General features: G+C 36.6%; 1 protein-coding gene across 1 annotated transcript in view; it reads left to right on the top strand.

Moving 5' to 3' along the window:
• The window catches only part of LOC103799754 (vacuolar protein sorting-associated protein 13A-like), a gene marked incomplete at its 5' end in the record, with an annotated part of 44639 nt that overhangs the window by 4241 nt on the left and 16806 nt on the right, over positions 1 to 23592 (top strand). Inside the window, 14 exons of the mRNA XM_009072102.1 lie at positions 383 to 440; positions 2291 to 2418; positions 2627 to 2733; positions 3397 to 3568; positions 3921 to 3983; positions 6963 to 7098; positions 7747 to 7841; positions 8643 to 8785; positions 10551 to 10752; positions 10842 to 10956; positions 13635 to 13771; positions 15913 to 16045; positions 16870 to 16987; positions 21195 to 21333. Coding sequence (XP_009070350.1) covers positions 383 to 440; positions 2291 to 2418; positions 2627 to 2733; positions 3397 to 3568; positions 3921 to 3983; positions 6963 to 7098; positions 7747 to 7841; positions 8643 to 8785; positions 10551 to 10752; positions 10842 to 10956; positions 13635 to 13771; positions 15913 to 16045; positions 16870 to 16987; positions 21195 to 21333 — 1746 coding nt within the window. The remainder of the gene's footprint in view (positions 1 to 382; positions 441 to 2290; positions 2419 to 2626; positions 2734 to 3396; positions 3569 to 3920; positions 3984 to 6962; positions 7099 to 7746; positions 7842 to 8642; positions 8786 to 10550; positions 10753 to 10841; positions 10957 to 13634; positions 13772 to 15912; positions 16046 to 16869; positions 16988 to 21194; positions 21334 to 23592) is intronic.

Raw genomic sequence — 23592 nt, 5'->3', positions numbered from 1 at the left:
GAACGTGCTTTATGTTCAGTTCTGCTTCCATTTATGTCAGTGTCCCAGAGAATTGTTTGTAATGAAGTGCTTTTAGGAAAACGTAGTACGTATTAAGGCATGTATGTGATGGAAGTGCAGCCCCCATCCGAGGAAGCTTAAAAAAACTGAAGTCTTTTGCCAGTTACAAAATGTATACAATTTATGGTCATTTTACCACTATTCAGTGATTTTTGTTAACTAAAAATGGACATCTTTTTCTGTTTGGAGCATAGATGAGTGTTTTGAGTTGTACTGTGTATCAGAGGGGTTATCTGAGAGCTGTATTAAAGTGCTAGCATTTTGTACTTTAAAACTTTGGAAATAAAAATGCGACTTACTCTTAACTTCATTGCATATGTAGGTGAACTTAAAACAGGGAGTTGCCAGCCACAATGTGATTCCAGATGGGTATGATTTTGGTAAGTGATATTTTATTTGTACTGTGCATATGTAATTCTATGTTTCAGTGTCTCTCAGAGTCTCTCAGTCTACTTCAGGTGTTATTCAGCTATCTTAGTGCAGTTTAGTGGAATAAATCCTCATTATTAACATCTGTTGATTATTCCTTATTTAAGAAGTTTATTAATAATATGTGCACTGTGTAAGTTTTGTTTATCAGATTGGTTTGAGTATGCTTTTGAGGTCACCTGCTGTATGTGAGGTCTGTCTCTCTCTTTTCACTGGAGGTGTAAACAGTTCTCACACGATTTTGAAACATCAACATTTTGATTTCACTTTTTTTTTTTAGTGTTGCAATATTGCAAGTTGTATTGCTTTCTTCTGTCAAAGTCATATTGGAATCACTCAAACATGGTCATAGTGTACTTGTCATTGTACAGAAAATACATGGTTTGTTTTTCTCCTGTGCAGCGGTGTGATTGTTTAGAAACTGTTCACAAGGCTGAATGGCTGTTGAAGTGTTTTGTTCTCCAGCAAGAAAGTGTATTTCACTATAACCAGGGTTCAAAAGTGTACTGTTGGTCTTATGGGCTTTTCTTGATGCTTTTCCCTGAGAGAGGAAAACTTTTGTGTCTCTATTGGTCTGCTAGAGAACTATTTAATCATTTCTTCTGATTTACTACCCCTCTCTTTCAGTCGCTAGCTTTGACTCCTTTTACAAGCAAATAGGTGTTGTCTAAGTCTTTATGTAGTAAGTTCAAAATGGTTTGATGTGAAATTGTAGGTTTCAGGATTTACACTCTTAAAATTCAGCAGTGCCATCAGAGATGCAAAGCATGGTGGTATTCTGTGGTGGATGAAAATTCTGTCTCTCTTAGGGCAGCTCTTTAGATTGTGACACTGATAGAAAGGTAATAAATGCGAAGTCTGATTCTGTCACTTGATGTAAACGCAGATATATTAGTTACATATAAGAAGCTGCCATATAGTGTGTGTAGATAAAAGTAAGATAAGCTTCACAAGAAATCTTGGGCTTAAAATGAAACAAAGGTAATTTGACATAGACATGGTTTCATGTTGCAAAAATGCCTATTTCCACTTGTATGAATCTTTCAGAGAATTTGGAATATTTGGTATGTAGATAGTCCATCAGTATTTCTGTTGATATCAGAGAAATTCTACTTGGTAAAAGTACATTTTATATAAATTCAAGTAATATACAGATTCTTATTGCTCAGTCAATTTCTGAAACAGATGAAAACATTGAACTAAACATGGATTTGAATACCTGATATTGCCAAACTGTGGAACAGATAAATCAGATATTTTTTCCTTGTGATGTGCCTCCCTGTTACTGTTTTTTTTTTTTCATGCGTACTCAGGCTTGGACTTAAAAATACAGAGTGTTTGGGTTTACCCACTGTTGTGAGTATAATTTATGAAACAGTAAAGCATCAGTAACAAAAAAACCCTCACAACAACCTTGTGGAATAAGAGTTACTGTATGAAATATGTGCTATGATTGGAAGTGTCTTGTACTATAAATAGCCTATATCATAGCCGAAAAATTAGTTTTCTTATGAATTTAAACTATTAATTGAATCATCTGCATGTAATACTGCATGCAGGATGATTCATAAAAATGTTCAGCAAACATTAGTTACACAAATGGTGCCAGAGTGAACCCAAAAATTGGCTGTAGATTGTATTATATTTTAAGATGTGTTGATGAAGTTCTTCATGTTCTGCAGTCTAGCATTTTGAAAATAATAATCTGGCATAACTTAAGGTAAGTATACTTGTACCTATTGTATTTATGATAATCTTCAATAATCTAATCGCACTTTTTATATCAACTTCTGTTTTTTAGTATTCCGCCCAATTTCAGCTAGAGCCAAACTCCTTATGAATCCTCGATCTGATGTTGACTTTTCATCACCGAAAATGGATTTAGATGTAAACTTACAGGATATAACTGTTGAATTCAATAAGCCTCAGGTATAGTCTGTTTTTTTGAAGTTGTAAGTAATGTGGTAAAATACTAGTTTGCAAGCATAAGAAAAGCAGTCTGAAATTTTGTCGTGAACATACAGACTCTGTTCACTTCTTAGACTTGTTTTTCTTTGTAACTGATTTTTATCTTTAAAGAGAAGCCTGATGCATGTTCTCAGAACGACAGTAACACTGTTTGAATTTGTTTGCTTAGTACTTCAGTGTTGTGGAGCTTCTTGAGTCTATTGATATGATGACTCGAAATCTGCCGTACAGGAAGTACAGACCTGATGTTCCAGTGCACAACAATGCCAAGACATGGTAGGCAACTTTAGACTTTGAAAATCATTTGTTAGTTATTAATTTGAACTAATTGCTAAGGACTAGTTTCTTACTTAGAGGTTGGGGCTCGTTTCCTTCTGAGAGGAAGTCTAAGCTTCTGTTTTTATTTGTTTTTTTTAAGCTAGTATTACAAGAAATTGATGGCAACCTCAAACCAAAGCTGAGGATGCAATATCTGAAAGCCTGTGTTTGCTGTCTTACAGACTATTATCAGGAACTTAAGTCTGATAGTACTTTAATATCCTGATTCTCTTTTAATGAAGGTCCCCTGCTATATGTTAGATACCATTACAAGAGCATAACTATTGTCTAAAAATAGGCAGACCTTTTCAACACAGATGGCAGAGATGTGATTGCTTTTCAGAAGATTTCTTACAAATATGTTTTGATTATTCTCACTTGTGCATGCATAGATTTGTGGGTGCTTTTCATACAGGATTACCTTCTTGTTTTAGGAAACAGCAACCTATCAACTTTGTGTGGGAAAATAAGTAAAATCCTTAGGTTCCTCAGCTGATGAGAAGTGCAGTATTAGGCAAGGCATTTCACTCTTTACAACTTAAAGAGTCTGTTGAGCTTTAGGGAGTCTTTTCAATTTGCCAATAGACATGTAAACTGTACTTCATTTATCTTTGCTTTTAGGTGGAAATATGTTATTTATGGCATCCTTGAAGTAAATGTTCAACCTAAGCTCCAGATGTGGTCATGGGAACATATTTGGAACCATAGGAAGCAAGTGAAGAACTATAAAGAGTTGTATAAAACAAAGATAACATCAAAAAAACCTAGTGAAGAAATCTTAAAAGTGTTGGAGGTTAGTAATTTTTCGTTAAAGGACTAGTTATTGTTTTTCTTGATATTTGCTTAGATGTTTGTGTTCCTAAGTTGGTTCTAAGGTAAAGTTTTCAGTGGCCAGACTTGCAAGCTCATCACTGCCTTTCTCTGTGAGTAGCATTAACAAACATGAGGTAATCTTTTAAATAAGAAACTGCAGGGGAAAATAGCTTGAACTGATGTGCTTTTCTCTTCCAGGTTTAAGTGTTCAGATTGAGCAAATTAGCATGGGTTGCATGAACTGAATTGTTTACTGTCATTTCCTGCAGAACTGAGCTGTGAAATGTAGCAAAATGAAATTGTCAAAAAATAATTTCTCCCTTCCTTTCTAGGACTTCGAAAAGACCTTGGATATTTTTAACATCACTCTAGCAAGGCAACAAGCAGAAGTTGAGGTAAAATTTCATCATTTAAATGAGTCTAAGAATAACTGAAACACGAGGTTGTGGAGATTTTAGGCAGATGCTTTTTAAGTCTAGTGGTTGAATTGTTTATCATGGAGTCTCTCACTTTTCCTTGTATTTCATATTTGTTATTTTAAGGCATAGTTAGTTTCAGCTTGTAATTAAGCAAAAATTAAATAGCTCTATATACTGCTTCTTCAGAATAACTGATCTGGGATAAATTTTTTCCACTTCTGGTGAGGGAGATCTACAGTGGAGAATATGGTCAAAGGATGGTAGAAGTCAGATTGGGAGCAAATATACCCAAAGTGTCATGGTCTCTCCCTCCACCCACAGGCAGCTTAGGCTATTAGTCTATTCTTTTGCTTCGTGAGACTGTATTATGTAGGCTGAACACTTGGAGTATATTTATTCTTTGCAAAGAGATGCAATGTTACTATTTGCAAATGTTACTCAGAATACAGTAAACACAGAATATCACAATTAGGCAAGATAATGTGGCTTGAGTAGTTACACTTAATTTGTTGCCCTCAGTTATCCTAGGTTAATGCACTGCTTAGTTTTCAGTGTGGTGTCTGTACATCATTCCATGACATTGAAGTGAAATGCTCATAGTTTTTCTGGAATCTGTGATCTTTCTCCATTAATATCAGTGTGACAAAAAGTAAGCAGAATAGGAAGTTAATAATTGAACCTCATGAGCATCAGTTATTGCTTATAGCAGTGGTTGAAAGCAGTTTGATATTTTTCTGTGTGTGTAGTAAGTTAAATATAGTATGAATATGATTGCTGCAGTAATAGATACTGTGCTTCTAACCCAAAACTCTAAGGAGGAATCCATAAATGTGATATTCTTCTTTCCAGTTCTGTGTGTACAAGTTTGTATGCTTGTGCCACCATTATCTAGACTTTTACAGAACCAGAAGGCACATTCATGACCCGCCACTTCGGCTGTTTGGCTGAACTGCAGTGTTTTTCACAAGGAGGTTTTTTTGTTTTGATTTAGTTCTTATTTGATTTCGGAATATTTTTATCATGTACTGTATAGTTTCTCTTTCTTCTGTGTTTTTCTCCACATTTTTGCAAGGCGAGGGAGATCTTAAAGTGTTTCCTATCTAGTTTTATCTTTTGCTCAGTGTGACTATGCTGCTTACAAAAGTTATGTCATATTGCACTGCTGACTGCTTTCAGATCCTGAGTTTGAAGATAGGTTTCTGTAATGCTTAGAAGTAGGTTGCTAGCAAATGAATTTTTATTTGTTTGGGCTGTAAGCCTTGCATTTGAAAAGTGTTAGAAGAACATCTTGAAAGATCTGTTAGCTGATTCTCTGAATTCAGAGTATTGAAAATGAGGTCACAGTGATTCTGAGCTGTGTTCTCTCTCTATCTGTCAGAACTCATCTGTCTTATTGTTATCAGGTGATGCCTCTGAAAAAGGATTTAAAGGACTTATAAGAGGCAAATTTACTACTAGCATGGTATCCTGACAGCCTAAAGTCTGCTAGGTATTTAGGGGAGCACCCTTTAGATATGGGCTGAGTAAAGACAGATAAATTATCCATCTGTTAGCAAAGCTTTTCTGTTTTTAAAAAACATACCTAAGAGTTGAATTTCAAGGGCTTACTTTTATCTAGACCTTGAAATCAAGCTCCCCAGAAATCCCATTTGTGATTCACATACATAAAATGAGTGCTATCTGATTTTGTGGCAACTTCGTTGCAAGAACTTTATATTCCAAACCTCAGGCCACTTTTTGTTCTTTATCACCAGTGCCCTAAGTACCAAACAGGAGCTTTAGTGAGCCAAACATCAAGTCTGTATCAGATAGCTTGAGAAATTTTCTGCTTTCAATCTAGTTTCTCTGCCTTGTGTCTGTAGTCTTGCCCTGGACTCCAGTGCCTGCTGCTGCCTCAGGCATGTTAGGAGTCATTGCTTTTAAGCACCAGTTTCCATTCTTTATGGCAGTTGTCCTTCAACAACACCCAACCCCTTGTGTCCCAGAAACATGTAATTTCACAGGTTTAACAGCCCTTTTATGTATGGCTCTGTCCATTTTTTTCCTTGGACTGTTCACTCTGTAATACCTGCTTGATGACTTGGCATCCTTTATAAAGAGGAGTTTTGAGGACTTTGATCAGACTTTTTGAGGCTTTGTGTTGTTTAGCTGACATTCTGCATCATCTTTCTGAGGTGAATCAATAGTGTCAATTCAGAAGCCTTTAGGGTTTTGTGATGAGTCCTGCCTTCTGTTGGCCTGTATGTGTATGGATGTGACATGTCTCTAAAACGTTCTGATTTATAGCCAGCTGTTTTCCATAATTGTGCTGCACAGATCTTGGGTTTTTTGGAATGCTGAGAAAGGATTCCTATCATCATTGATATCAGACAAGGCATTGCCTAGTTGTGGAAGTAATGTGAGAGAAGGGAAGGCTTCCTTACTGTTACAGCTATTTGTATTAGAGCCAGGAATAGTCTTCTGTTTTCCTTACAGTAAATACTGTATTACAAGAGTAATTGTTTTCTTTTAATTGCTTTGGACATATATCTTGAAATGAAAAATACAGGGCTAATTTAAAATTTGGTCTGTGCCTGCTCTTTAATTGCTTACATATATATATTTTAAATGATTCTTTAAAAAGTCATTGTTGTAATGTTAAAGCACGATGTAATACTCTGGATTTTTTTCAGTGGTGGAAGCTAGAGGGGAAAATCTGCTATGTCAGAAACACTTATTGACCTTTTACGTACTCTCTTTGTTCATAAAGGTGTTTGTTTTTATGCAAAATGGAATTGGTCTGATGCACTGTGAGCTGTAAAAAGTTACTACAAGGAATGCTAAAAAATAACACTGCCTTTTTAGTATTGTCTAATGATGTTTTGCTGTGTTAGGACTGCCTTGGGTCTATATTTTTCGTAAGAAAATGAAGAAGCAGGAAGAAAGTTACTTACCTGAGTATCTTTTAAATTTAAGGCAACTAAAGCTGGATTAAAAATCTACAGACCAGGAGTAAAACAAGATGATGAAAATTCTGGTGGCTGGTTTAGCTGGATATGGAGCTGGTCAGGTGAAAAGAAGGATGAACAAAAGCAAGAAGTAAAGGGTTCAAGTATGATCATTTATTTGGCTTTTTCTCTATTATTAGTAATTATTTATTAGAAGAATAGGTCCCTAGGAGTAGAACTCAGTGTTTGTTATCAGATTATTGCTGTTCACCTTTTCATACTTCCGTTTTAATTTCTTCATTACATGAGGTTGTTAATTGCATGTAACAGAGGTATTGTGCAATCCCTTCCATAGTTCTTTCTGAACTGTCTCCAATATGTGGTTTCTCCTGCCCCAGTTTTTGCAGTGTACTGTGTATGAAGAGTTGAACAAAGTGCTAGAAAACAGTAGAAGTTAATGGAATGCAAACCATTTTACTTCCATTAATTTTAAAATTTGTCAATTTCTTGCAGTGTGTAATGATTCACTTATGTACAGGGCATCTAGTAAAGGTTATGGATCATGGAAAGTAAATCAAAATGGTTGTTTCTGTTGTTAGCAAGCTAGGAAATAAAATAGGTCAGAATAAAAGTGAAACAGCATTTGAAATCATACTTCAGAATACATGAGACTGTGCTTTGAACCTCAGGGTGTTTGCTTTTACTAATTCAGGACAATGTTAACAGTATCTACTGCACTGAAAAGTGTGTAATAGTGTTTGCATTTTTCAGATAACTATATTGAGTTTAACTAACCTCCTGCAATGTGACAGGTCTTGAGGAGCTGATGACAAATGAAGAGAAGGCTAAGCTTTATGCAGCAATTGGATATAGTGAAACAGCTGTGGATCCAACCCTTCCAAAATCAGTAAGTCCTAACTGACTAGGATACCAAACATTTAGGAGCTTTATCAGCTAATAAAAATCTAAAGGTGATAGGAAATCACTTACAATTACTTGAAGCTCTGTCTCTATATTTGAATGCTTTCTAGTTAAGTTACTGCATCTGGCTTTGTGCAGAACAGAGCATCCTTAGCTGTAGTCTCAGGATAGTGGTTATAAGCTTACTTTGGATTTTCTGAATAAGTTCAGAAGTAAAGTTTTCTTTCTATAGCTGGAATAAAATCACATATATAGTGTGTCCATGTTTTAAGTATTTAAGAGCTTCATATATTGTCTTAAAATATTCAGAAGATTTTAAAGAAAATGCACTAAAGGGATTCACTGGAATCTAAAACATGAGTGATAGGAGATGAGTTAGAATAGGTGGTTATATAAGGAAAGAGATGATTGAAGCACTGTAATGGGGATGAGCAGCATTTTGAACTGTTCAGAAAGTCTCACATGATGTGATGTGGTCATCTTTGTCTGAACTACCAAGGACAAAACAATGGACTACTCTGCAGCTCTACATCAGAGGGTCTTTGTCACAAAAGTGTAGCGACCTCACAGATACATGTTTGTAAGGATGGTCTACTCTTACACTAGCCCTGCCTCTTTGTATTAACTATATGGGAATGACTTTTACGCCAGCTGTGATACAAGCTATTAATAGTGTGAGAAAAATAGTTTTGAACTGTTATTTGTAGGTTTCATCTCATCATAAACTATGAAAATGTATATTAACATATTTTATAATCCAATGTTGTTGTTTTTCCTGCCTATCTAGTATGAAGCCATGAAGTTCTCTGTGAAGCTATTAAGCATGCATATATCAATAAGAGAAAACAAGCAAACTCCTGAGCTGGTAGAATTTGCATTAACTGGCCTGAGTACAGTATTTACCCAACGACCAGGTGCACAGGCAATAAGGTGAACTTTCTCTGTCAAACTGTTTTTCCTGCTCATGAAATGCTGGTGTTGACTAATAGGCATTTTAAGACTCTGTTATGGTCTTTATGTTCCGTTTTTCACTGTCCTTTCATGTGCAATTTAGGAGTGAAATCATCCTGCAACTGATGGATGGGTCATGGATACTGTTTCCATGATTGAGTTCTCTGCATCTTCAGCACTTTTTGTGTCGATACAGAGTTTCTCCTTTTTTTTTTTTCAGTTTGTTATTGTTAAGTGCAAGCAACACAGTTGCTAACTTGTTACTTGCTTTGAAAAGTGACTGTTACTCCTTTTGAAACTTAATCTGAGCAAGGTAGTCTCTCAACCACTTGTGTGCAGGCATTTTGTAGAATCAGAGAATCATCACCCATTATCTGCCACTCTGCTGTAACCACTAAACTCTAAACCATACCCTCCAGCACCAGTTCCAGAGCCTCTTAAATACTTCCAGGGATGGTGACTCCACCACCTCCCTGAGTAACCTATTCTAGTGCCTGACCACCTTATTAGTGAAAAAAATTTTCCTAACATCTAATCTGAATTTCAGCATGGCTGAGAAGTGGCTCAGCAAAGCTGAGAAGTTACTGAGTTCTCAGTTCACTTTTAGATTTGTGGAAGAAAGCTGTAACTGATGATTTTTGCTTTGTTTTGTTCTCTTACAGTAGATGATGAAAAGCACCTACTGAAATATTTTAACTTCATTTAAATGTAATGACTTTAAAAGCTCTGGGGGAGTGTAACCTTCCTGTTTTGAACCTTGTCCCCACTGTTTTGAGGCATACCACTATAATCTATGTATTATAGTAAGATACTATTGATCTTGACAAGTTTTTTGTGTAATTTTTCTGAAGTTTATCTTGCAGCTTCAGTTTATACCCCTTTGCATCTAAATGGCCCTAATAATGCTGTCATACTAAGAAAAAGGGAAGAAAACCCTACATTTTTACAGTGAAATATTTTTCTTTTGAGTGTTGGGAGATAAAGATCTTAAACTGAGCTGCTGAAGAGGTGGACAGAGTATTGGAAAAAATCCAAACTTAAAAAGTACATCCTCAGAGTAATGAGACTATTTATCTTTGTTCCTTTTATTTCTCTGCACTGAAACCCTTTCCTCTCTGCTGTATGTCTGTTTCCCAGTATCAACTATACCATCTGATTCCTGAGCACATACTGCAGAATTCCCATTCATGTGTCTCTTCCCTGCCCTGACACCTGTCTGAATGAAAAGTTATGAGGGGAATAATTTAGACCTCCTTTCTTGTTTAGTTAGGGGTGGCTGATAGAAAAGACAATGAAATGGATATAAATGTTATATCCTTAGAGTAAGCTCTTTATATTTAAGGTAGGGTAGAGATCATAGAATCATAGAATATTAGGGGTTGGAATGAACCTTACAGATCATCCAGCCCCAACCCCTGCCCTGGGCAGGGACACCTCCCACCAGAGCAGGTTGCTCAAGGCTCATCCAACCTGGCTGTGAACACTGCCAAGGTTGGGGCAGCCACAGCCTCCCTGGGCAACCTAGGCCAGTGTCTCACCACCCTCACAGGAAAACCCTTTTTCCTAACATCTAACCTAAATTTCCCCTCTTTCAATTTGTACGCTATTCAGAGATGTGTTTTACTGGTTTGTGTGTTGGTTTTGACTTTTTTTTTTAACAGCTCATTCCTTGTACTCTAACCATCTAATTGTACCTGGCTGCATGGATCTTATGTCTGAACATGCTGTTTACCTTGCTTTACAGATTCGAAACAAAAATTACCTCCCTTGAGGTTACAGGCATGTCCCGAGACAAATGTACACCCTGTCTCCTGTCTTCTCGAACGGTCTACTCGGACAAGAGTACCTCACTTTTAAGCATAATGTTTGAGACTAACCCTTTGGATGAGAAAGCAGATCAGAGACTTAGAATAGAATCCCAGCCACTGGAAATAGTGTACGATGCAGTAAGTAAATATTTGAATGAGGTATACATCTTGAAAAATCTTACTTAACAGTAAATTTACCATGTTATGTTTTTGTATTATTTTAACAGATGACAGTAAATAGCTTGGTGGATTTCTTCAGGCCTCCTAAAGATGTGCATTTAGAGCAATTGACATCAGCAACTCTGATGAAGCTTGAGGAGTTCCGTGAAAGAACGTCAACAGGCAAGTGCTGCTTGCTCTTCTGGTTGGACACTCAGAGTTTAGATTCTAGGTGTATTAAAACATTGTGTATTTTCCTATGGAGATGCATGCATCCAAGTCATAGCTCTCTAACACAACACCAAAACAAGTTGAATATTCAATCTCACTGCAATGCATTAATTATAGGTATTGGATAATTTTATGTATGTATCTTTTTCAGCTTCTGCTGCTTCTTCATAAAATATTCTCCGCAGCTATACATAACATTTTAGTATTTGTTCTCCGTACAGAGTTAAAAACTGTTTGCTGCTTCCTACTTGTCTGTTTTGTTCCATCGGATTGTCTAAGTGGCCTTAATTATTTCATACTCCTTCAAAACTGATACTGAGATACTTGTCCTCTGAAGTAACCCCTAAATCCTTTTCAGAATTCTTGCTTTTCAGGACACGATCTGCCTTTGTATAGGTGTTTTCCACTTTCTTTATTCCTTGATGAGGATTGATTTTGATTTGGATTGACTCAGATCAGATCATGCAAACCATATTCCTGTGTCTTCCAGTTACTCAGCATTAAAGCCGTCCATCTAGCTTTCATCTCATCCTAGCTGTTTATCTCTAGACATCTCTTATTTTAACACATGAATGAAAATGGTGAATACTTAGTAGACTAACACTGAGATTTGTGGAATTAACCTGTTCCAGTAAGGATGTCTGAGGATTTCTCAGAGGTGTGTCCAGCACAGGGTTCTGTCTCTCTGGATGGGAGAGGACGCTAAGGGGATGTTTCATATTTCAGTTTAAAAGAAGAAAAAACAAGCAGCGGATGTTTTTTTTCAAACATAATCTAAGTTTGTAGCCTATTCATATTTAAATTGTACATTTAAATAAATCTGAATACTCAAATGATAAAGAATTCACAGAAAACTCAAAACATGATGTTGAATTGATTGCTGTTATCAAGCTACTATCAGGACAGAAATCAGGCATCGATTGTATTTTTATTCATTAATAGTTCTTTGAACTGTTTATTTAGGGACTAATGGCCATTATGTGGATCAACTTGCTGATCTTTTCTATCAGAAACTTCTCCAGCCATACTGAATATAGTGACGCCACAGTTCATTCTTGAGATGAATTTGCTTAGATTCAGTGTGTGTGGTTCTCTGCTCATTACCACCAAATACACAGGTGTCGATCATGATTAATTTTATTGTGGAAATAGGAAATCATGCTCTGTGTTTATTACAGTTTAAGCATAGCATTACTTTAGAGGTGTACCCAGTACCATTCATATCTTCACAGTACCGCTGACTTGGCCGTAGTAATCTAAAAGCTTGTTCCAGTCACAAATTAGAAGTTTGATGGGAATGTCTAAAAAGACTTGGTATATTGCTTGTAAAACCTTGTCAGACTTACAAAATTGCCAGGGGAAGATGATGTGATTTGCAGAATATTCTGTTGCAGGGGACTGTGCTAATCTCAAAGGTGGAATAAGACAAATGGGAAGATATCAACATAATTAACATGTTTAGACTTGAACTCCTCAGAAATTCATTCTTAACACTTTTCTTTGAAGTAGTAGAAGATAGCTGGAAAAATAGGGTAACTGTGAACTACAGAACTGAAGGGATTTGCTGCACCGAAATAGTTAACATTTTCCATGCTAAAAGGTGTTACAAAAGCTTGGTATATTAGAGGTCAATTTATGGACTCCACTATATTCTCTTCCCAAACAAAGGGAAAAAGAAAGTATCTGCTTGAACTTTCTACATCACTCAAATATAGCTAGGCAGTGAGAACTGAAAAAAATCTTAATATTTTTACTAATCCAAGTTGTTTTACCTTGCAAATCCTGAAATGTGGTTGCCATCCAGTTCTTCATTAACTTAGCTTAGCTCTCCTGTGGCAGGGCAACCTTTGATCATGTAACAGTTTTAATTGCTTTCTTAGCAGTGGATCTGCTGAGTATCGTGTTGTCATTTTCATAATTTATTATCTCTACTTCTGTGATCATCGTCTTGTTGCACATTGTAAATATTTAATGGGTTGTGGCTGCATCCTAAGGCAATTTTCAGTGCTAACCCAAAGCAAGGCCATTCATTCCTCCTCAGATAATCAGAAAAGCAGAATTTGATCTCAAATGTTCTGACAGTCTGAATTTCTCAACTAATTGCATGATTTTTAAACATAATTTTTGTAAGATAATATATTGGCTGATTTTCAGTGGCTCAGGATGGAAATGCTTACCAGCAGAGTCAGTGTAGATTTCTGTCTCGGACGCAGCAGTTTGACCACTGCAGTTGGATACTCCCAAAAAGAATTCCTAGAACAATTAGATTTCTGAACCTGCAGAGCACAGTGGGTTAGCTCGGTAATTGCAAAGTGGCAGTTCACATTCCACTTCTTCTCACTGCATCTCTGCTCAGTATGAAACTTTTTTTGTGTTTGCATGTGTTGTGTTGCTGTCTGTAAGCTTTGTTTGGTATTATGATTTCATCTACTTGGTGCTTCATCAAGGACCACCTATAATTATTGGTTCTGAAGATATCTGAAAAGCATCTGTACCTGCAGTTAAACTTAGTGATCTAGCACTCTCAGTTCATTTAGAGTTAGACCTGAATTTCTTTTTATGCCTTTTTTAATGCTATAGCTCTTCTACGGGTTACTTTGTTTATGTTTACTAATTACACTGTTTTTCAGGTTTGCTGTATGTTATTGAAACCCAGAAAGTTCTGGACCTCAAAATTAACCTCATGGCTTCATATATCATCGTTCCACAAAATGGGTTCTATGACCATAAGTCAAATCTACTGGTTCTGGATCTTGGTAGTCTTAAAGTATGTATTTACCTAATGCAGAAACTTCCTGAAAATGATAGTTCAGTTCTTACATGGGCTCCAGTTTCTTAATTTGTGTTTTAAGGTACAGATTAAGTAAAAATACCTCTTGTAGTTTGTGTGTTAGATACTTATTTTAAACTGCTTTCCAATCAAGGCACAAATCACTGAACTCTTCTCAGGAGTTTCTTTCTACCCAAAGAAATTGTTAGAAAACAATCCTCACCTGGCATGAACTACTGTTGATGTTTGAACTCTTACGTGGAAAATGTCTAACTTTTTTTTGCCTTAAAATATAGGGTAGTGAACTAACGTATATGATTAAATGGTATTATTCTTATTATTAACAACGTTTTGGCCATTGAGTTTAAAATGAAAAAGGTAAATCTATTGGCAATTTATAAAATAATCTGGATATAGTTGGAGATATGTTTGAGATTCTTCTTGCAAGGGAAAAGTGAAAAAGGTAATAGTTAAATTAAAATTATAATTTAGCACTATAAAGCCATAGAAGCGACTTTCTCCATATTACTAGCAGTCTTCTTACTTATCAGTGAGCTTGTGTTCTTTCATTATAAATGATGGTACATGTATACAGACAGTTTAATTTTGTTTTAATTTGTACTATCTGCCACTTACTTAGCTGTTTACATTGCCTTACCTGCTATTTTAATAAGATTTTTTTCAAATCTGGAAATATTGTTAAAGAGAGTTAAGTTTTCTGCCTTTTCCACGGTCTGACTTTGTAACTGCTCAGAATTATAGAATGATATAGAATGGAAAGGACCTTTAAAGGTCATGTAGTCCAACCCCCTTGCAATGAGCAGGGACATCTCAACTAGATTAGGTTGCTCCAATCCCCATCCATGACCTTGAATGCTCTCAGCTGACCTTGAGTGCTCTCAGCTGATGGGGCATCCACTGCCTCTTGACAGCCTGTGCATGTGTCTCACTGCCCTCATTCTAAGAACTTCCTTATAGTTAGTCTAAATGTACCCTCTTTTAGTTTAAAAACATTTAGTCCTTCTCGTGTCACAACAGGTCGTGCCAAACAATCTGTCCCCGTCTTTCTTGTAAGCCCACTTTAAGTACTGAAAGACTGCTGTTAATGTCTCCTCAGAGCCTTCTCTTTTTCAAGCTGAACAACTTCAACTGCCTCAGACCTTTTTCAGAGGATAGGTGTTCTGTCCCTCTGATCGTTTTTGTGACCCTTCTCTGGACCTGCTCCATCAGGTTGCAGTACTCCAGGTGTGGTACCATGAGAGCAGAACAGAGGGGGAGAATCACCACCCTCAACTTGCTGGACACACTTATTTTGATGGAGTGCAGGATATGGTTGGTTTTATGGGCTGTAAGCACACACTGCTGAGTTGTGTTGAGCTTTTCATCCACCAGTACCCCTGATCCTGCTCTGTAGGGTGACTCTCAATTCCACCAGCACAAGCCTGCACTGATCACAGAGTTATAGAATCACATAGATTGAAGAAGACCTTTCAGATCCTTGAGTCCAACTGTTAACCTAACACTGCCATGTCTACTACTAATCCATGTCCCTATGTGCCACATCTACACGGCTTTTAAAATTCCTCCAGGATCAATGAAGAAATTTTTCCTAGTATCCAATCTAAACCTCCTCTGGCACAACTTGAAGCTGTTAACTTATGTTTAATTGCTTGTTATTTGGGTGAAGAGACCCATTTCCCACCTGGCTACACCATCCTTCCAGGTAGTGTTGTGGTCCCCCCCTTCAGCTTCCTTCTCTCCAGGCTAAACACCCTCAGCTCCCTCAGGCATTCCTCGTAGGACTTGTTCTCCAGACCCTTCCTCAGATCTATTGTCCTTCTCTGGACACAATCCAGCACCTCAGTGTCTTACTTGTATATAATTGTAGAAAGCTTCATGTGTTAATTTTTTCTTTTGTTTCTTTCCTTGAAGAAGAAATGGAGTTTTATACTTTCACTTTTTAATTTTGATGCAGGCTACTAATTTTAGATCTCTCCTATGCTCTGACAGTTACAAGACTCTATGCCCTTATAGTTAGGACTTAGATTTAATCTGTTGTCATGGTAGGAACAGGTGCTTGTAGACCTAGTATTTTTGAAATCGATTGATGGTTTGGTTTTTTTTGTGACTGTTTTAAGATGACAAGCAAAAGTCGTTCTGATTTATCGAAACTCAAAGTGGGACAAAGCACTATTGAAGATATAATGTCAAGAGCTTATGACAGTTTTGATGTCCAGCTCAGCAGTATACAGTTACTGTACAGCAAACATGGTAAGCATTCATGAAAGTGATCTTTCATTGTAAGAGTAAATATGTTGTGGTTGTTGTTGTGCATATGATATTTTTAACTGGAGCTGTGAAGAATCTTTGGAACATGTATCTTAAAACTCATGTTCTAAGCTCAGTACTATGAGCACATTCCATTCATATGAGCACATATGAAATTCCAAAACATACCTTTAGGACTTTGATTCTTCTCCTAGCTTTTGCTAAATAAGCAAATGTACTGTAAAATCCCTTATTTTTTAAGACATCTCATTTGATTCGTTGTCTAATAAATGTAAGACTGTAGTGAATTTGTTTATGGTATTTTCCTTTGTGCCTTTTCTTTCCTACCATCTAAATTTAGAGCAGACTCCACAAGTAGTTATAGGTTTGGCCATTTTGTAAGGGTAAAGAAAAGATCAGAATCAATTTACTTCATTAAGGTATGGAAGGAAACTCTAATAGTTTGGGAACTGGCAATCATAATCAGAGAACTCTTTAAGCATTTAATATGTCATCCTCTGGTTCCAGGGGAGGATTCAGAGCCTAAACTCCCAGTACCATGCATGTTAAGAATTGAGCCCTTAGAAATCTGCAGCATGGAGAGGGGTTGCTGTTTAGATATCAACTGGAGAAATTATTCGGTCATCTTCTATATCTGAAGTGCATGTCTTGTATAATAGACATCTGTTGATAGAGCTGTAGAAGTGATCCTGTCATCTGAATGTTTAGCAATACATACTAACATCAGATGCTTTAATTCTGCAATATGTTTAATGAGAAGAAATCTTTCTCAGTGTCTAAACTGTAGGTATTCTTTCCACTTCTAGATGAGAACTGGCAAGAAGCTCGGAAGCTGAAAGACTCATCTCTATGTGTCTTGCAGCCCTTGGATGTAAACGTGGAATTTAGCAGGGCTATGGTTGTTACAGATGCAAGAATGCCCAAGTATGTGTTTTTTACAATTTGAAATTTTATGGTAAATGGCTTTTTTTAGGGGGGAAAAAAGAAAAGGATCTAATTTTACCTATGCTGTTTTACACTGGCCATGTGTGAATCTTGCAAGTAAAATACTTCTACTAGAAAAATAGAGAATAAATCCAAGAAGTTTGCAGGTATTGAAAAGGCAATAGAATGTTACATTATTATAGAAGTAGTATGTGTAATGTAAAAATTTTCATTAAATACATTATTACCTGTTCTGTTTGGGTCTTTCTAATAGCTACATTCAGTTCACATTGAAAATACTGAGGAACTAAAGAGCTTAGAAAGTCTCTTTTATAAACATCAAAAAATACTCTGAAAAGTAATGTGCTGTAATATTCCCTCTCTTTGACTTAGGTTATTCCTCTTGTTCGTTTAGCTGCTAGGGATCACTTCTCAGGGAAACAGCTCTTAATGCATTGAGTTTGCACGTAGGCTTATGTAGCAAAGTCTGTTGTTTATGGAAACTGTACTTAATCAGCAGAAAAGGAATATTGCTAATAATAATGATCGGTGATCGCATGGTGTAATGCTGCCACCTTCTGGAAATCTGTGGGGCCAGATCATGGATTTTGATGGACTTTACAAAGCATTTGATGCTTTCCCTCCTTACTTTTTTTTCTGTTTGTTGAAGGTCACATATGGGAAATGCAAGTCACAGCAGTCTTCTTATGTTAGGAAGTGATATTTGTTTCTGTAATTTTAATGTAGGTTTATGAGTGACATCTCTCAAAGTTATGCAAGTATAACCTGGCTTAAGGAGTGTCAGCTCTTAATGAGAACACCTGCTGCAGTATTGTAATACTACCTCTTTGAATGTCTTGGCAACCAGATGTGCTTTTCCTTTTGGCAGTTCATGTGTTTAGATGGATTGTGGGAAATTCTTCTGTAATGAACAACCACTTACTTAACAGTAAATAGCTTCTGCCTGTGTCTCGAAATGATAGATTATCCTTCCATGGAGATAGTAGTATTTCTTGGAAAGAACGTGCTCTTCTTTCTGCACTGTCTAAAACCATTAGGAATGACATGGACAGCATTTTGTGTTAGACAAACATATGCCACACTGAGTTAATAATCATAACTAATACTTTAACCTGCACCAAGAGCAAGTAGCCATTTCAAATCTATGATGTTGATACCATGACTCAACAAGAGCTGAATATGTTTGTTTTGCACCTGGTTCAGTCTCCAAAGGCTTCCAGGATGTATTCTGCAGATAGTATTACAATTCTCCAGCTTGTAGAGCAACTTTTTATCTCATGATGGAAATTTGACCTTTCTTTACATCTCCCAAATCAATTAAAACTACAGATATTCTGTTTTCTGTTGGTGTCTAGCTTTGACTCCCAAACTATCAGTATCAGTAGGACTTTGTATGCCAAATCTTTTATTGCCACTGCATCATCTATTGTTGTTTTTAAGAATGTTCTGTTGATGTGTGTTTATGTACAGATGTTTACAATATTTATGATGCTGTGATTTAGGCCCGTGTGATCTCTAGCTGACATTGTGTACAAATGATAAAAGTTAACTGATGGATTTTTTAGGAATCTCCTAAACTGTCAATTTTAGTAACTATAGTTGAACAGGGCATTATGCATCAGTATTTCTTACATCAGTTATATATAAATGAATTTTTAGCATACATGTAGCAATTACTTTATATTCCAATTCTTGTAAGTATGCTGTCACATAAGTCCAGCATTATATTTTTCCAGAGCTTTTTTCATTAGTATTTGGAACTGTTTGCGTAGAGCAGCTAATTCTGATGAGAAGAGTGAGTGGAAAGGTGTTAATTCTCCAGCAAAAACTAATACCAGAATTTTTTTGTTTACTGTAGTAGAATTTTACGAATGAATCCCTTTGCTTGGAGGGCACCTGTTTTACATTTAGTTATCTAAAATGCAGACTGTTTGGTGTCTTTATTTTTTTGTTTCTTTGATGTTTGTATGTCCTTGGAGGACCATTGAATCCGGTTGAATTCCTTGTGTTTTTTGTGGTTCAAAGCAGTAAGGAATTTACCAGGGCTTTGTGCGGGCTTTGTTTAAGAAGGCACATTTCTATATTGCTGCCTTGAAGAGAATACTAATTAAGGTAATTTTAGTTTGTTGTTGACCACTATATCAAGAGCCTTTCACTGTTAACCTGTATGTTCATCTGATCGTGTTTCCTAATCTGTAAAATGGACTTTCACTCTGGTTGTATCTGAATATCTGCCTTTAATTTCTGGTAATAGGATGCTCCTTAGAGTTTCTGTCACTTAACATTTGGAAGCACAAGTATGATTCTGTAGCTTTCTAGCCTGTGTATATTTTTGGGATTTTTTTTTTTTAGTGATTGTTTTATCCCATCATATGGTTCCCCGTCTTCTGAAGGAGGTGTCTGGGTGTCTGTCATATGGTTTTTGAAGGTGTATGAAGCTGGTATTAGGATAGCAATATTAAGAGCATCCTGCTGTATAACAGCATTCATTAAAAACACAGTAAAAATTCCAATGTGAAGGAATGTACTTACTTGCAACTTTGGCAGTGGCACTAACATTTTTCCCTCTCTAAATACAACAGTGAACTTGAAATAATTTTCTGCACAGATTTCCTTGCCAGTTGAAGCACTTAGCTCCTCCATGCATCAGTTTCTACACACAGGGAGTAATTATATTCCATTTCCAGATGTTTTCTGAACCTTAAAAGCTTTTGTTCAAAGAGCAGCATAGAGAGCTGGCATTATTTGCAGTTATCTGTGTAGTATCTGCTAAGTGCCCTCTTTCTAAGTACTTGTGCTGTCAGTTATAGAAACATTGGTCAAAAACCTCTTGACAATATACATTTTTGTAGGGAGGTTTAAGTACAGTGGAAGTGAGAATTGCTAAGTGTCCTCAATTGCTAGAGCACTTGAGCAGTAGAGGGAGAGGTCCCTTTAGTTCAGGAGCTAAACATCTACCCCAGCCCTCTCCATTATAAGAAAAAAAAGCTAAATTTCTCTCTGGAGGAACTGGAATTAAGAATAAAAATCAAATGTAGCTGAGAATTAATCCGGTAAGAATTTATGGATCTGGAGCAATTCATAAGTTGGAGAAAACTGGATGCAGTTTTTATGTCTGACTTTGTGCTTGGCTTGCTCAAGTATAAGGAACTGTTTTTTGAGTTATTCTCATAGTCTTAGAGTTAGTGGAGGATGATTGAAAATGTTACGTGCCTCACATCTTCTCCAGTCTTACATTTTATGTACCTTCGAAGATTGAGATGCAAATTAAGCACATCAAAACTGGGAGGAAATAGCTTGTCTTGTTCCTTACACCTGTCATGTTAAGGCTCTGCAGCTGCCTGTTGCTGGAGACAGTTGAGCTGTTGAACAAACCTCTTCATCTGTTCTAACTCGAAGTCATAATAAAAGCACAATAATGTCCTTTGAACTAGTTTTCTTCTTATTTGTGTTGTACTCACACCTGTGACAAACTCAGCTGGGTTTTAGGAGTTTGTTTGAAGTGATTCTACTTCTCTTTGGCCAAAGCATATTCAAATAGGCTTAAAATATGTTCTACTGCTTTAATTTCTGAAGATTACTGTTTTATCCTTTTATATCCTTTATAGCGATGTCATTTAGTCTTTTGTTAAATATCTAGACTACTTCTAGAGCCAGTTTAAATATACCTAACTTCTGGGAAACATTTTTGTATGCTTTTCTTGACGTTTCAGCCTGTAAACATGCAAAAAAAGTCTCCACCTTGTTTTCTGTAAAATACTGTGTAAAGGCTCAGTTACGTGATTTATTATAAGTAAGTAAGTTAAATGCATAAGGAGGGGGGAAAAGTTTTCATTGTGAGGAAAATCTGCTTAATGTAGCCAAATCAGAAGTGGTTATTAGTTCTGTTTGTAGTCCTGATCCACAAGACTTTGTATCAAATGGAAATACCAATATGTTAACAACTGGGTATTAGCTGCTTGAGTAGCTCTTCCTGTGTGCAACAGAAGTTACATATGTGCATATATGTGTGTATATATATGTATATAGATATTTTTTTATATATATAAATATGCAGTGGTTAGTTGAGTGATTTTCTAACCAACAAGACTTGTGTGTTTTTGAGAAGAAAGTTAGCATGAAGTTTGAAGTAGTTTTAAAATTGATTGTTGTAACTTTGAAAGTTTTGCCTTTATTTACAAAACAGGTTCAAACTGTCTGGACAGCTGCCTTTACTTTCTATCCAAATATCAGACCAGAAGCTGAAAAGTATCTTGGAACTCATTGATAGCATTCCGAAGCCAGAAAGTGCTCCTGCTACCAGTTCTCCTCCAAAAATAGCTGAGGTAAGGTTTTTAGAACATATTTCAGTAGTAATGATCAGGAAAATGCTTTCTTGGTATTAGCATCACAGTTTTGTAAGGAGTACAAGAAAGTAAAGAGCAAGAATTTGCTTAGTGTCTCTTGGAAAGGTTAGCTAATTCTTTGAACCTATAGCACCTTGTCCAATAATTATAAACAAGTTGTACAGTGGTTGAATTTAAAATAGAACCCCCCCAGTTTTACTGCTGTGGAAATTTGCAGTTCATATTAATCTTGACTAACACACACATTTATTTTTGCTGAGGAGTAGTTTAGTTGTGGTTTAGTTGTATGTTCAAATTTACACATGTATCAGAGTGCTGCAGAGTTTGTGTTCCACTATTTTGTGAAGAAAGCATTGAAATGTTAGAATTTTGAAAGTTTAAGTATTATGTGGACCTTAGTCAGATGGGAATTTAAGTTTCAAAAACAAACCAAAAAATATGCACTATCTTTGGCTAATGTTCTATAAACAGTTCCTGCCTGGCAGAAGTGGCAGTTTCGTTTCAGCTGACTTGAGTGCTTTTTCACATCTTTTAAAAAAATTCAGTTACACAACGTAACTCAGTGGGTGGAAGTTCTGCCTTGCACTTGTAATGTTTAGGAGGTTGGAGTATGTTCTCTTGCTCCTTTCTCACCCCCTTTCTTTAATGAAAGTGTTTTGGGTCAGTGTTTTATGCTTTTTTCAGAACAGAAGTTTGCCCCTTTCATGTTATTATTCCTGAAAAGTGTATTTCCCCTTTTGTGCTGATTGTAACAAAACTAGGAAATTAACTCCCCATTGCTAATGTTTAACATCACTCTAGTCTGTGTGATTTGGCTGTGTTTTATCTATCTTTAAAGCAGTCCTGTCATTAGAATGACTGTGAAATCTCAAGGTCAAAGGCATAATTGGGTTCTCCATTTTTCTGTTATTTGTAAATACTTCTAACCATCAGCTATTTAATCTTTTGTGTACTTTATTGTAAAGGATTAGTGGTCATCTTTGTGTTGTTTTTTGTAAGATTATTTGATAGTTATCTTTCTGTCTTTGTACAAATTACTTTGCCCTGTTATTGAAGGCTGTTGCTGCAGTTTGGCATTTTTCTATGAGTTATGCTAGGATAATATTTGCTAGCTGTAAATGCCACAACTAGGCATGCATACCTATTGAAAGCCTGTAGAGTGAAGACTATTTCACTTCAGCATGTAATTCTTGCAATCTCTTCATTAAAGAGCCATTAAATTTTTAGCTAATTCTGGCCTGCTCTTTCACTCTTCATATACTAATAGTATACCCAGCCAAAAGCTGCCCTAGTCTCTGCTGTCTGACAAACTTTATTTGAGGATAAGTAATGGGACTTCAGTTTTGCATAATTTGAATCTGCACATATAAGATGATGACTCCTGTGTTTTATAGCATTGACTATACATGAATTTAATGATAGCATTCAACTGTTAGATCTAAAATATTTTAAGTGACTTTGTGGTTAGTATTACCTGTAAATTAGTTGTGATAGTTAAGATGAAGTGTGGAAAGACTGGGGAGCAACTGTGGATGTGTTTGCATTATATGTGGAATCCATATTAAAACCTATGCTAAAACCTTTCTGCTCAAGCTTCCATCTACTGCAGAGCTTGACAGACTTGGTCTGCTGGTATTGCATTCAGTTAACTTGAGTGGATTTTCTGCTGTGGCAGTGGCAGATATGCTCCCATGCTTTCATCCTTGCAGCTGGAATTCTTCTGAATTTTGACAGCATGACATCACTTCTGGACTGAAAAGGATGTGAAATCCTTTTTCAGAGCTCTGCATGTGAACTTTGTTCTTTACATCTTGAATCATAGAACTTAAAGGTTGGAATGGACCTTACAGGTCATGTAGTCCCAACTCCTCCTGCTATGGGCAGGGACACCTCCTCATTAGATCAGGTTGCTCAAGGCCTCATTCAGCCTAGCCTTGAACACCACCAGGGTCGGGGCAGCCACCATGTCCTCGGGCAACCTGTGCCAGTGTCTCACCACCCTTATTAGGAAAAGGTTTTTTACTATAAACTTCCCCTTCTTCAGTTTGAACCCGTTACCCCTTGTCCTGTCATTGCAGTTCCTAACACAGAGTCCCTCTCCGACTCCCTTGTAGGCCCTTCAGAGATTGAAAAGTTGCTCTGAAGTCCCCACTCAGTCTTCTCTTCTCCAGGCTGAACAGCCCCAACTCCCTCAGCCTGTCTTCATAGGGGAGATGCTCCAGTCCTCTTAGCAACTTT

Source organism: Acanthisitta chloris, unplaced genomic scaffold (assembly GCF_000695815.1).
Source record: "Acanthisitta chloris isolate BGI_N310 unplaced genomic scaffold, ASM69581v1 scaffold5633, whole genome shotgun sequence".
In the NCBI taxonomy this organism is placed as follows: domain Eukaryota; kingdom Metazoa; phylum Chordata; class Aves; order Passeriformes; family Acanthisittidae; genus Acanthisitta; species Acanthisitta chloris.
Note: the sequence above shows the minus strand (reverse complement) of the source record. Positions and strands in the feature narration are given on the sequence as shown.